General features: G+C 37.3%; 1 protein-coding gene across 1 annotated transcript in view; it reads right to left on the reverse strand.

Moving 5' to 3' along the window:
• dare (NADPH:adrenodoxin oxidoreductase, mitochondrial) overlaps positions 1 to 11,645 on the reverse strand; it is a 91,587-nt gene extending 79,942 nt beyond the window's left edge. Inside the window, exons 1-2 of the mRNA XM_090386621.1 lie at positions 11,497 to 11,645; positions 2,461 to 2,630 (exon numbers count right to left, since the gene is read on the reverse strand). Coding sequence (XP_090242747.1) covers positions 2,461 to 2,610 — 150 coding nt within the window. The 5' untranslated portion in view covers positions 2,611 to 2,630; positions 11,497 to 11,645. The remainder of the gene's footprint in view (positions 1 to 2,460; positions 2,631 to 11,496) is intronic.
• Positions 11,646 to 14,233: the final 2,588 nt, after the last annotated feature.

Here is a 14,233-nt window from a genome sequence, read left to right on the forward strand (position 1 = left end):
GTTAAACCAGTAATGAACTATCATTTTAATGTGAATGTAGTTATATGGCAGTGACAGCACGGATTTGTTAAGGAGAGATCTTGTCTGACCAATCAGATTAGCTACTACTAAGATGCAATAACAAAGGAACCAGAGGCAGAAAATAATATTTTTCATCGTAAATTCAGATTTCAGTAAAGTTTTTGATGATGTTCCATATAAAAATCTGCTGTACAAATTAAAACACTGCACATTGTGGCATTAGGAGCAAGTTACTGCTAGGGATAAAGGGATGATTGAATGGCAGAGCACAGAGAGTGGTTTTCAGTGGACACTGTTATTAGTGAAGTCCCTCAGGGACTAGTGTTGGGCCCCTTATTGTTTTCAATATTTATTAATAATATTTATGAAGGCATATCAAGTTTAATGTCTATATTTGCAAATGATACAAAGGCTGGTACATTCAATTGATAGACACTCAAGACTCCACTGCCTTGAGTGTGAAAATTGAGGTTTGACATTAAAACACTGAAACACTTCATATGGGCTGCAGTTAACCCAGAAAAAAATATCGATGTACTGTACCACACTTAAGGTAGTGGAGAGTGAAAAGACTAGGGGTAATTATACAGTCCAATATAAGATGAGCAATGCAAGCAGACTATTAGGACAGCTCGTGAGATTCTGTCAATGATATGGTGGAATTTGGCAGCAAGGACAAGGAGGTGATTATCCTATTGTATAATGCAATGGTTATACTGCTTTCAATACTACATACAGGTCTGGAAGCCCTAGTTTAGGAAAAATGTAGATCTGTCGGAACAGATGTAGAGAAGAGTAAAAAGGTTAGGTGGGGTGCTAAAGGGTCCTCTTGGTGTTGAAATTAAGAAATTTGGAAATTAGATACCTGTGAGAATATCTGATTGAGATGTTTAAGGCTTTAAATGGATTGAGTAAACTGAAGCTGATGATGTCCTTATTCATTCTTGGATGACAAACACATAATGGAACAAATTTAAATTGATAAAGATTGGTTTAAGGACAGATGTGTGAATTCAGCTACTGTAATTGATCACTGGAACAAACTTCCATATAGTGTTGTGGATGTGGAAAGTTTGAATAAATTTAAGGATGGATTAGAAAAATTACATTGGTTAACACAATTTTTACCTCTACTAATATATATTAGCTGTTCGTAGTCAATTTTTATGTATAGATCTTTGTATACTTTCTAGTTTTCTTTTAATTATATCTATTGTGGTTCTGTCATATGAAATTGCAGTCCCATAAGAGATGGCTGGAATGAAAACAACTTTATAGATCAGAGTAAGTGTTTTAAGTCCCCCACTCAGATCTAATGATCCCGAAGATCATGGCTGTATAATTCCTAATTTTCTTAGCTACATAGTCAATAAGGGGATAGAAAGAAAGCTTGCTATCAAAAATAATACCAAGGTATTTTAATTCCTGGACCATTTTGATAGAGGTACCTGAGATTTTTATGAAAGGTGATCTTTTTAGTGAGCCTTTCAGCAGAACTGTTTTAGTTTTTTCTGGAGAGATTTTTATGTGGAGTAGTGTCCACAGTTGTAGTGTTTGAATGGTGAGGTGTGCTTAGTTTTCTAGCTCAGCACGGATGTCCACCCTCACAGTAATAAAAAGATTATCTGTCATCTGTAAAGGCAAAGGCATCTGCAGAGGCCAGAGCCGTGTTCAGGAGCTCATCAAGCACTATAGTCTAAAAGAATGGGCTCAGAACAGAGCCCTGTGGACAACCTTTTTTCACTTGTCTGCATGTTTCTTGGTACCTGACATGAACTTACATTTCTATTATCAAGATAGCTGCAGACAATATTGTATAGATTAATTGGCACAATCACCTCAGAATGGTTGACCACCACAGGATGTCAAAAGGAACCGGCAAATCTACAGAGATGGCTGGTATGTATTTCTGGCTATGTGTTATTTGCTGTGTTTATTAGTTGCTGCATTGCATCTTCAGTTGGGTGGACTGGCTTGAAGCCAAACAATTTGGCTTCAAGCCAGCCTATTTCTCTGAATACTTCTCTGAATGCTTCCCATTTATGATTTGCTATGTGATGATCCTCCCCATTGTCAATGCTTACTCATTATCTTAACCCTCTTTCCCTGGCACCTCCGTAGCCAAGTGGGTAGGAACAGCAGTGCGTAGCATATGCTTCTTGATTAGACAGAGGTTCGAGCCCGTGACCACCAAATACAGAGGATGCAGAAGAACAAGCATATCCCCGCATATCCCCGGAGCAATATGGCCTTAGTTGCTAATGCTCCTAAAAACCAAATAACAACAACCCTCTTTCCCCACTGCTTATTTTGTAATTAATAGTCTTATATTAAACTTCATTTGCTTAATACCTGTTACATTAAATTATTCAATTTATGAAGGAAAAAAGTGTCACATAATTAAGCCAAGCTGGATACTCTAAATGTATGCAAACATACCTTAAGTAATTTGTGAGCTGTGTAAAATCCAGCAGGTCCACTCCCAACAATACATATTCTGCGACTCAAGTTTCTCTTCAGAAGCAACCATAATGATGTATGCTGAGAACGTGTCAACAGTAGTCTAGTAAAATCATTTAATGCAGTCATTTTCCACTTTAAAAAAGCTTCTGGAAAGAAATAAAATTAAGCAATGTATTCATTGAAATAACACATTACCTAATGTCAACATATAAAATGTTTCACTGTTTTTGTTTGGAAACCTCGGTTCACAAACATTCTATATATTAAAAGTGATAAAAAAAAGTATGCACACTGACTAATATTTGGGAAATTATGAAGCTTATCAGCTATTTGGATGGATCCCCATTCAATGTAATTCTATCTGTAGTTTATTATTAACCCCATTCAATGTAATTGGATGGGGATAATAAGAATTATCCCCATTCAATGTAATTCTATCTATTGGCATCTATGACAGATGCCAATTCAAAAGAACACTACCCATAGAAGTATTTACAGAAAAGAAAATGAACAGAAAAAAAAGTGATTTTGTAATGGAGTTTAAAAGCTTAAGACAGGTTTTGGGGGTGCCATCCCAATATGGAAAACAATATTCTAAGGTATAGCAGATTTAAGATTTTAGAGTAAAAACAAAAATAAAATTTTTATGATTCAGAGGAAACAATATTTGTGATATGTTCATAACAAAAAATAGATTACAAGTCAGGATATTCCCTAAAAGAGATATGTGATCTTGTCAAGACATCTAAGTGTCATGGAAAATGAGCATAGGAGCAGTATCCTTTTTTTCTTGAGAGAAATAGACTGAATGTTGGAAAGATTGATTCCAATACTAATAATTCAGTATTGGAATCAATCCAGTTCCTTAAATTCTGATGTCCAACATTTAAGGAATTGGTAGAGAATATTTCAGAATTTAACTCTATTTGTGCATAACAAGCTGGAAAACTGGGATGTAGAGTGCTATCATCAGCAAAACTATGAGCAGGATTTCCATTCAGTGCAAGAAGGTCATTCATATACAAGAGGAAAAGAGTGAGAGAAAGAAATGAACTTTGGAGAACACTAGTTGGTGGAGAAGTTAGAAGACAGGAGTCATCTACTATCATATCATTGGAACAGCCTGATCTGCAGCGTCTCAACCATGGAGCTTACAGGAGTTAAAGGATCTGCTGGTTATGTGTTGGTACCAGATACCACAAGACACATTTAGAAATCTCGTAGCATCCATGCCTCGCCGGGTATGAGCTGTTTTGGCTGCACGTGGAGGACCAACATCATATTAGGTAGGTGGTCATGATGATTTGGCTCATTGGTGTATTTGTGATACGAATGAGGAATTTTTTGGGTAGATAAGTTTGTTCTATGACTATTCATGATCCATTCAGTAGATAAAGAAGTAAAGTGGGGGGAGCAAACATTTGTATGAATTAATGAAATTTTTGGATATGATGTACACACAACAACAAGAATACCCCCAGGGGCTCACATCTGGTGATTATGGGCTTGGAATACCCAGGGTCCTGAACTGGATATCATCGTTCTTCTCTTTCTTGGTGATTCCCTCCTACTTCTGACTCTCTCTCTCGGTGTAACTCAGAAATTATTTTTGGCTGGTGTACCATAAGGCTTCCTCACACCATATGGCTAATAATAATAACATACCCAGCTGCTTGATATAACACGGCCTCGATAATGTCCCCCCCCCACAGATACACTACTTGGACTCCCTCCAGCCACTAGCTTACAGAGCTAGTGACTGGAGGGAATCTAAAGCAATAAGATTATACACCAGCTGCTCTGGATACCTCTTAGAGTTACCAACAGATTCACTACAGTGGACTATGTAGCTTTGAGCCTACAAACACTGTTTTAGAGTTGTATTCCCACCCCTCAAAATGTATGGAATATTGGATCTCACCATGATGTCCCAACATTACCTTAAAAGCCATCACTCATATTGCATAATTGGAAGACATATCTTCTAATCACAGGGCAGTACAAAGGGTGAAGTGGATAACTAGAAACCGGTAAGTTTAATCTCTTTACCAGGAAAAATAACAGACTCAATAGGTAAAGTAAGGCATGATCACCTTGATAGGAGTGGAGCCACAAGGCATGCCCCACCAATCTATAAAATTTTCACAGAGCAACTGGATGCAAAGAATAATTTTGATATATTTTGATTTCAGTAAATCTCTGTTACCACATGTACAATATTTTATAAAATCATGGTTAAGTGGAAACAGAGTAGTTATAAATGGCCACAGCTTTACAGACTAATGTGCTGAATAGGTTTTCACAGGGGTCTTTGTTGGGCCCTTATTTTTAAAAATATTTATTAATGATATTGATGTAGGCATTTCAAGTTTGATGTCAGTTTACTGATAACACAAAGGTAAGCACAGTGGTTAATGACAGTATTCAGGGTATGTACTTCAAGAAAGTCTAGATAAATTAAGGAGACGAGCTAAAAGTGGTAACAGACTTTATATCAACCCATAAAACCAGATACACACCAGTGCCTAGTTTTTACAGGTTAATTTACAGATGAATTACTGGTTTTACAAGTGAATTTTATAGGTATTCTCATCTTTATTGAGGTCTCACACATGCACATGGTTAAATAGGGAAAAGAGTTCTCCATTTATAACATTAAAAATTGGCATGCAAGAAATTTAAAATTAAACACAAAACTGAAGACAACTAGAGTTAAAGTAAGGCAAGGTCATCTTGATAGGAGTGGAGCCATAAGCATTAGCAGAGGCATATGATGCAAGAAAGCATGCTTATGAAGCATCAGCCAAAAAAAAAAAAATAAAATAAAATACTACTCCCATTTCACCCCTCCATTCGTTCAAAATAACTGTCAGCTGAGCTTTAAATTTATTTAGGCTATCAACTTCCACAACAAGGGATGGAAGTCTGTTCCACCAACCAACTACCCACTGGCTAAAGGCAAAAAAGGCAATCAGTGCATGGATATTTTAAAGAGAGAGATCATCCCTCACAAATCGAATTAGCACTATTATAAGGTCATAAAGTGTGAGGAAATGAGGCAACAACTTAGCGTTGTTAAGTGCCTATATGAGAGCTTGAAGGACAGGGTGGATGCCCTCGAAGGATCTAAATTGAGGGGCCCATCAAGTTCTCAGCTGCCCACATCAACGCCAGAGCTTGCACTTGATCATCACACAACACAGCGGCAACCCCTAAGGCAGAATGCACTCGTCCCACAGGAACTAGTAGTTGTTGGTGACTTCAGAGAAACAGGGTACATGCTGTGTAAAAAAGATAAGTGGAACAGGACCAGGGTATGTCTGCCAGGGGCAAAGGTTGATGACGTTGTACAGCAGATATCATCTTTTAAGGGTTCAAAGGATGATACTGTTGTACATGTTAGCACTAATGATATTAAGAGTAGGAGACCGGAAGAATTACTTAACAAGTACAGGTTGCTGTTGAAAAAAAAGCCGTGAATTAGGGTTGTATTTGAAAGTGTCTGCAATTCTGCCCAGACACAATAGGAGTGAATATAGGATGAGAGCCTCGTCAACCAATTCGGCCCTGGAAAGACTGTGCAAGGCTCAAGGGGTAGAATTTTTTTCAGCCTGGTCTGTACTTGTTAACAGGAGAAACTGCTTCTACAAGAATGTGATACACTTAAAGAGAAAGGGTGCAAGAATATTTGCTGATACTATCGAGGCAGTGTTAGGTGGGTTGGGAAACTGCCAGCTTGGGGGGATACAAAGACTAATAGATTAACAGTAGCCACTGGCAGAGGTGAAAGTGATTCTTGCACTGCTTCTATTGGAATGAGCAGCAGCCTGGAAAACAAGATGCTAGGTATTTCAGAGACTGCTGGGAGTCATTGTGGTACAAGTAAACACATGGGTGTGTTAGGGTAGCTAAGAATAGGAACAGGTGCATGTATACTTGCATCTACACCAATGCTAGGAGTTTGGAACAACCCCAGATATATTTGGTAAATACATTTGATGAATTTGAGGTATTGCTCAGAGCATCAAAGGCAGATATTGTTGGGATATCAGAGACATAGTGTCACACAGATATAAGAAATGCAGAACTAGAATTTGGGGAGTACAAAGTGTACAGGAAGGATAGACAAGATAGGAAGGGAAGAGGGGTTACACTATTAGTTAAGAAACACACAAAATCCAAGAAAGTGAGGCCAGTCAACATCGCTGGACAGTACAGTGTCGAGTCAATTTGGTGTGACATAAGCATTGGGAGATCAAAATTGAGAGTAGGAGTGTGTTATAGGCCTAATGACTCTGATGAGTATAATAAGAAACTGTACAGGGAAATAGAGTGGGCCAGTAAATCAGAGAGTCTTATAATGCAAGATTTTAATTTCTCAGATTAGCATAGGCATATGATGCAAGAAAGCAAGCTTATGCAACATCTACCAAAAAAAAAACACTTCCATTTCACCCCTCCATTCGTTCGAAATACCTGTCCAGCTAAGCCTTAAATTTATTTAGGCTATCAACTTCCACAACAAGGGCAACCAACTACCCGCTGGCTAAAGGCAAATTTCCGCACACATCTATCCTACATCTGTCTTTCCTCAATCTGAATTTATGGTCTCTCAGTCATTCTGAGCATGAGGAAGAATCCCATCGGGATTGAGCATGCTCAAACCATTCAAGGCTTTATACACCTCTATCAGATCACCTATTGACTGGACATTTGTGGGTTGGTCACTCACACACTAGCAAGGCTTTTGGGGATTTACTGGATGATTGTTTTCTACATCAGTATGTTCGGGAGGCAACTAGTGGGGGGTAATACTCTTGATCTGATTATCTGTAGTGATTCTTCATTCATTAAGAATCTGCAGATAAATGAACCACTAGGTGGCAGTGATCACAGTGTGCTGAAGTGGAATTTACTCAAAGACTTAACTAGCATCATGGGTAAAGGGAAGGGTTTTTGCTTTCATAACGGCGACCACAATGGTCTGAGACAGTATTTAAATTCTACACAGTGGGACCAACAGATGTTACCAACAGCAAATTCAAAATGGTAAGCATTCAAAGAATTTATCTTGGAAGCTACTAGGCTTTACATACCAACTAAGAAATATTGTTCAAGGTTTAGCCTTAAATGGATGTCAGATGGACTAATGAGACATGTTAGTTAGTTAGTTATTTGGTTTTTCGGAGCATTAGCAACTAAGGCCATATTGCTCCAGGATATGAGGTGGTCATTCCCTGACCTTTCTGCATCCTCCGTATTTGGTGGTGATGGGCTCGAACCCCGGTCTAATCAAGAAGCGTGTGCTACGCACTGCTGCTCCTTCCCATCTGGCTATGGAGGCGCCTAATGACATATGTGGCAGAGAAGAAAAATGCATGGGATACATATAAATTAATGGGTGACATGGAAGCCTAAGATAGATATACGCTGGTCTGTAACCAAGTCACAAAGGAGAGTAGGCAGGCAAAGGCAGATTTTGAGAAATCCTTGGCAAAGGATGCAAAGAAAAACAACAAAGAGTTTTTTACCTATGTAAACTCTAGAAGGAAAGGAGTGAATCTGATTGGTCCACTGGATATTGATGGTTCAACTGTTGATGATCCTGCTCAGGTGGCTAACAAACTAAATGAGTATTTTGCATCTACATTCATCCATGAGGAGTTATTCACGGAGGAGAATGCCAGAGGTGAGTTAAACTCCAGAAGTGAGCTGGATGATTATGTAATAACTAAGAGAAAAGTGGAGGAGAAATTATTGAAGATAAACATAAAAAAGGCACCCAGGGTGGATAGGATCTATCCAGTTATATTAAAGGAGGCAGCAAAGGAATTAAGCAAACCCTTAGCCATAATTATGAGAGCTTCTTTGGACTCAAGGGAGGTACCCACAGACTGGAGATGTGCAATTGTGATCCCAATTCACAAAGGAGGATCAAAGGGCAACTATTTATAGACCTGTTAGTTTAACTTCTGTTCCAGGAAAATTAATGGAGGCACTGGCTAAAAAAGCACTGCAGGATCATCTAGACAAGACTTCAGTTATAGTTCGGACACAGCATGGTTTTGTTAAGGGAAAGTCTTGCCTGACCAATTTGATTGGATACTATGATGTGGTCACAAAGGAACTGGATGCAGGGAATAACTTTGATATCATATATTTGGATCTTAGAAAGGCTTTTGATACCGTTGCACATGGAAGACTGCTCCACAATTTAGAGCAGTGTGGCATTGGAGGCAAACTGCTGCTATGGATAAACGGATGTTTCAGTGGGAGAAGACAGAGTGGTAATCAATGGACACTGCTCTTTGTGGACTAATTTTATCAGTGGAGTCCCTCAGGGTTCAGTATTGGGTCCAATGTTGTTTTCAGTATTTATAAATGATATTGATGATGGTATATCAAGCTTAATGTCCAAGTTTGCAGATGATACGGAAGTTGGCAGGGTTGTTAAGGACACTAATGACAGTACGCTGCTGCAACAAGATCTAGAAAAGTTGAGCAGATGGGCTGAGAAGTGGCAAATAAAGTTTTTAACATTGACAAATATAAAGTACTCCATATGGGAAGCAGCAACCTCAGAGTGACGTATCAACTCTGTGGCAGATATGAAGTTTTCTGAGCAGTGCAGATCTCAAGAGTAGCTCATAGTGTCTTGTCAATGATATACAGGAATTTTTCTAGCAGGGATAAGGAGGTGATTATTCCCTTTTATAAGGCAATGGTCAGGCCACACCTTGAGTACTGTATACAGGTCTGGAGGCCTCACTTTAAGAAGGATGTAGTGCTGCTGGAACGAGTGCAGAGAAGGGCAACAAGATTAGCGAATGGAACAAAGGGTTGCTCTTATGAAGAAAGGCTTAAATTTTACAAATTACAGTGTCTGGAGACTAGGCACCTGCGAGGTGATCAGATTGAGGTGTATAAAGCCTTGAATGGTTTCAGCATGCTCAATGCTGATGGAATTTTTCCTCTTACTCAGAATAATCATCTGAGAGGGCATAAATTCAAATTGAGGAAAGACAGATGTAGGATAGATGTGTGGAAGTTTGCCTTCAGCCAGCAGGTGGTTGGTTGGTGGAACAGACTTCCGGAGGGGTGAAATGGGAGTGTTTTTTTCTTTTTTTTTTTGGCTGATGCTTCATAAACTTGCTTTCTTGCATCAAATGCCTCTACTAATGCTAATGAAGAAACCTTAAACAGCACTGTGGAAAATTTATTTACATTAAAAAAATTTTTTAAATTAGTTTTTGAAAATAAAACGCCCTATTTAGAATTTTATACAAGTAGTTTAGATATGTTTCATTAGGGAAGTCTGAATATTATCTACCTTGTTATGTTGTCTGACAATGAGCATAATGACAAGCTTATCTCTACCATGAAACAAAGTCCAGATACTGCCATAAAATGCAAAGAATGAGTGCTTTAATAATAGATTAACTGGCTGAAGCTAAAATTATTTTTCAATATGCGCATTATCAAGAATGGACTTAATTTGAACTTGTATTTTTCCTATTTGCATAACAGATTCATTGAATTTTCGGTGTTGAATCAAAGAAAAGTATTTAATATATATATTTTTTTAATTGGAATAGTTTTGTTGTATAATAGATGTGGGGCCATTTGCATTCAGTGAAAGCATAATCAATTATTGGAATAAACTCTTGGTGTTGTGGAGGTGAGGCATTTGAATAAATTTAAACAGGGACAGACAATTAAGTTTGTGTTTTTTTTGTCTGGTGCTGTATAAGCTTTGATTACTTACATCATGTTGCCAATACCAATATATACTTTCAAAATTTTTTTATTTTTTTCAATTCGTATATCTCATGAACTATGGAATTCCTGTGTGATCTACTCCATATTTCTTTAAACCAATTTCCTAATTCTAAAAGCAATTAACAAGAAATGTCTGAGAGATATTATATGTACCAATGTTAACTTTGCCTTTGAGGCAGTATTCTCATTCACACTATCTCTTTTAAATACTTTAACTTTTCTTTTTCTTTTTTTTTTTTCAATAATCTGGACTTAACCTTTTTTATTTATTTATTTCTGTAATACTAGAACCTTAACTGTATCTTTCAATGGTTTCAATAAAAACATGGAAGTTTCTGTTGATATTTCACAGGGTAGCACACATATTTCATTCTTAAACCGTTAGTGATCACATATGTATACGATACAAAAATCATGCCTTCTTCAAATTCAGTTGAATCAGCAATCATTTTAATCTGTCAAATCTTCAAAATTGGAACAAATTTCATATAAAACAATGATGTCAACTTTAATGTTTCATTAGACCATACTATCATTCATAAAGCTAATATTCATAAAAAGACTCCCAAATTATCTATGTTGCTAAATTTCTTTTTGATTCATGTAGTAGTACTACAATTGGCAAAATGATGCAAGGACAAGCCAGCACACTAACCAAAAAAAAAAAAAAAAAAAAAAGAAGATGAAAGGATCCCTTCTAATGATATGTCAAAACTTATTCCTACTACTCACTTCCATAATTAATAATTATGGCTTTATGGCTAATTATTAATTCAATAATTAATAGCTTTCTGGCTGAAGGCAAATTTTTACACATCTTGTTTTGCAACTATTCTTTTAGGTAAATTTTCAATTAGGTCACCACACAGATGCCTAATTTTCAGATGTATAATTTGCAGAATTCAAGGCTGTTTTGGTAAGAATACTCATTTGCCCCTCCCAAAGTAATATCACCACTTTCTCTGCACCATTTCCATATATATACCTTCCTAAAATGAGGTTTCCAAGCCTACATGCAGTATTCAAGATGTGGCCTAACCACTACCTTATAAAACAGGATAATCACGTTTGTCGGCTGGCTAAGTTCCTGTACACCACTAACAGAACCCCTATCTCTTCAGCTGTTCTAGCAGTTTATTTGCACTGCTCAGAGAATTTTGTGGCAGACTGCAAAATTAACTTATTTACAACCTTGTTTTTACACAACTTTACAAACGCCATCTTGAATCTTACATTCGGAATTCGTCATCTTTCCTCTCCACATCTAATAATTAAGAATTTTAACAGAATCGGGCATAGATGTATGATAAATTCAAACGTCTTCTATGCCTAACCATTTGATAGCATTGCTTGGTCAAACTTTACAAATTTTCTGCCTGTAACACTGGTTTTCGGAATAACCTTCTTCTAAAGCAAATTTTGAAAAAGTCGTCTCTAAAGAGTTATAAGTGAAAATATTTAACGTGAGTACATTGCACCATCGAGCCCACAAATTGATATAAAATGCAAAGGCCATTGCGCTGACTATCAGTCACAATAAATGTTACAATGAAGTTAAAAACTCCACCGGAAGTAGAAAGAGTAAAGGGAACATTACACTTTATACTTCCGGATATGTAAATTAACAGATATAAATAAATTTAACAAACTGCACATTACACAAACCAAATGCCTATACCCCCCATAGGCAAATTCATCTACGCTAGACAAAATTGAAACCAAAACTCACCTTTCTATAACATATTCCATGAATATAAAGCCGACGTCATGAATTTTCCGGACTACAGGAATTTGATAACTTGGCAATAACTGAACCACAGAGTAGACACTGTGACTTGAACGTAATCTTTATAATGGGATCTTCTAATGATTGAATTTATCGTTTGTATTTTATACTTTCAATTATGTTTTAAGTGCACCCATAAATGTGCTACAGCATTCTGGCTCTGATGACTTACGTGCAAAGCTCACGGTATACTTCAAACTCCAAATACGAGTTTGGAGTTTTAAGTATATTTCATCTTACCATTTTCATCGACGAAACTTTCGATTCCCTCTAGCAGGAAAGTGCTCGCCAAAGTCTCAGACATGCTAATTGCCCTCAACTGAGAAGTCTTCAAGGAAATAATCGAGGAGGCTACTAGGCTTTTCGTCAACTAAGGAATATTCTTCAACATTTAGACCTAAATGAATGTCAGATGAATAAATGAGCTCGTGGCAGAGAAGAAAAATGCATGGGATGTATATAAATTATCGGATGACATAGAAGCTTATGGTAGATATAATCTAGCTTGTAATCAAGTCACAAAGGACATTAGGAAACCGAAGACTGATTAAGGGAGATCTTTCGCAAAGAATGCGAAGGCAAACAACAAAGACTTCTTCACTTGTGTAAACTCTAGAAGAAAGGAGATTAATCAGATTCATCGAATTAACATTGGTGGTTCCACTGTTGATGATCCTGCTCAGAGAGCTGACAAAATGAATAAGAATTTTGCATTTACATTCACACGTGAGGAATTCTGTAAGGAAAGGGTGGACAGAAGTTTACTAATTTCTAACAGGAAACGTAATGATTTTGTAATAACGGAGAGGACGATTATTCTGAGAAAAAGGAAGTATACCATCAGAATTGAGCATGCTCAAACCATTCAAGGTCTTATACACCTCAAATGACTCTTCCTCTTGCTCAGAATAATCGCCTCAGATTGTATAAATTCAAATTGAGGAAAGACAGTTGTAGGACAGATGTGCGGAAGTTTGCCTTTAGCCAGCGGGTGGTTGATTACCTAGAACAAACTTTCATTTCGTTGAAGAAGTTGATAGTTTAAATAGATTCAAAGCAGAACTAGACAAATATTTGGAGCGAGTGGATGGGAAAAGTCAGAAGTTTTTTTTTTTTTCTAAACTGTATCAGCTTGCATTCTTGCATCATATGCCTTTACTAATGCTAATCCCAGAGCAAATTCGAGGAGAAATAAATAAACGTAAACATAAAAAAGGCATCTGAGTTGGATGCAATCTGTCCAGTTTTATTGAAAGGAGCACCGAGGGAAATAAGCAAACCCTTAGCCATAATTATGAGAGCATCCTTAGGTTCAGCAAAGGTCCCCATGGACTTAAGATATGTAAATGTATCCCCAGTTCACAAAAGGGTTCAAAGGGTGACACAAATAATTACAGATCATAATAAATATTACAACGAATAAATGTTATCAGTTTAACTTCTATTCGGGGAAAACAATGAAGTCACTGATTAAAGAAGTGTTGCAGCATCACATAGACAAGACTGCGACAATAGTTCGGACAGAGCATGGATTTGTTAAGCGAAGGTCTTGTCTGATCAATTTTATTGAATATTACAATGTGGTTACCAAGGAACTGGAGGTAAAAAATAATTTTGATATCATATACTTCGATTTCAGGAAATGTTTTGATAGCATTAAATTAGCATTAGTAGAGGCATATCATGCAAGAAAACAAGCTTATGCAGCATCAGCCAAAAAAAAAAAAACACTCCCATTTCACCCCTTCGTTAGTTCCAAGTACCTGTCCGACTCAGCCTTAAATTTATTTAGACTATCAACTTCCACAACAAAGGATGGAAGTCTGTTCCACCAACAAACCACCGCTGGCTAAAAGCAAACTTCCGCACATCTATTCTACATCTGTCTTTCCTCAATTTGAATTTATGCCCTCTCAAATGATTATTCTCAGCAAGAGGAAAAATTCCATCAGCTTTGAGCATGCTCAAACCATTAAAAGCTTTATACACCTCAATCAGATCACCTCCCAGGTGCCTAGTCTCCAGACACTGTAATTTGCAAAATTAACGCCTTTCTTCGTAAGAGCAACCCTTTGTTCTAATCTTGTTGCCCTTCTATGTACTCGTTCCAACAGCTCTACGTCCTTCTTAAAATGAGGCCTCTAGACCTCTATACAGTACTCAAGGTGTGGCCTGACAGTTGCC

The sequence above is a fragment of the Mastigoproctus giganteus genome, chromosome 12, assembly GCF_048544385.1.
Source record: "Mastigoproctus giganteus isolate SK-2022 chromosome 12, ASM4854438v1, whole genome shotgun sequence".
In the NCBI taxonomy this organism is placed as follows: domain Eukaryota; kingdom Metazoa; phylum Arthropoda; class Arachnida; order Uropygi; family Thelyphonidae; genus Mastigoproctus; species Mastigoproctus giganteus.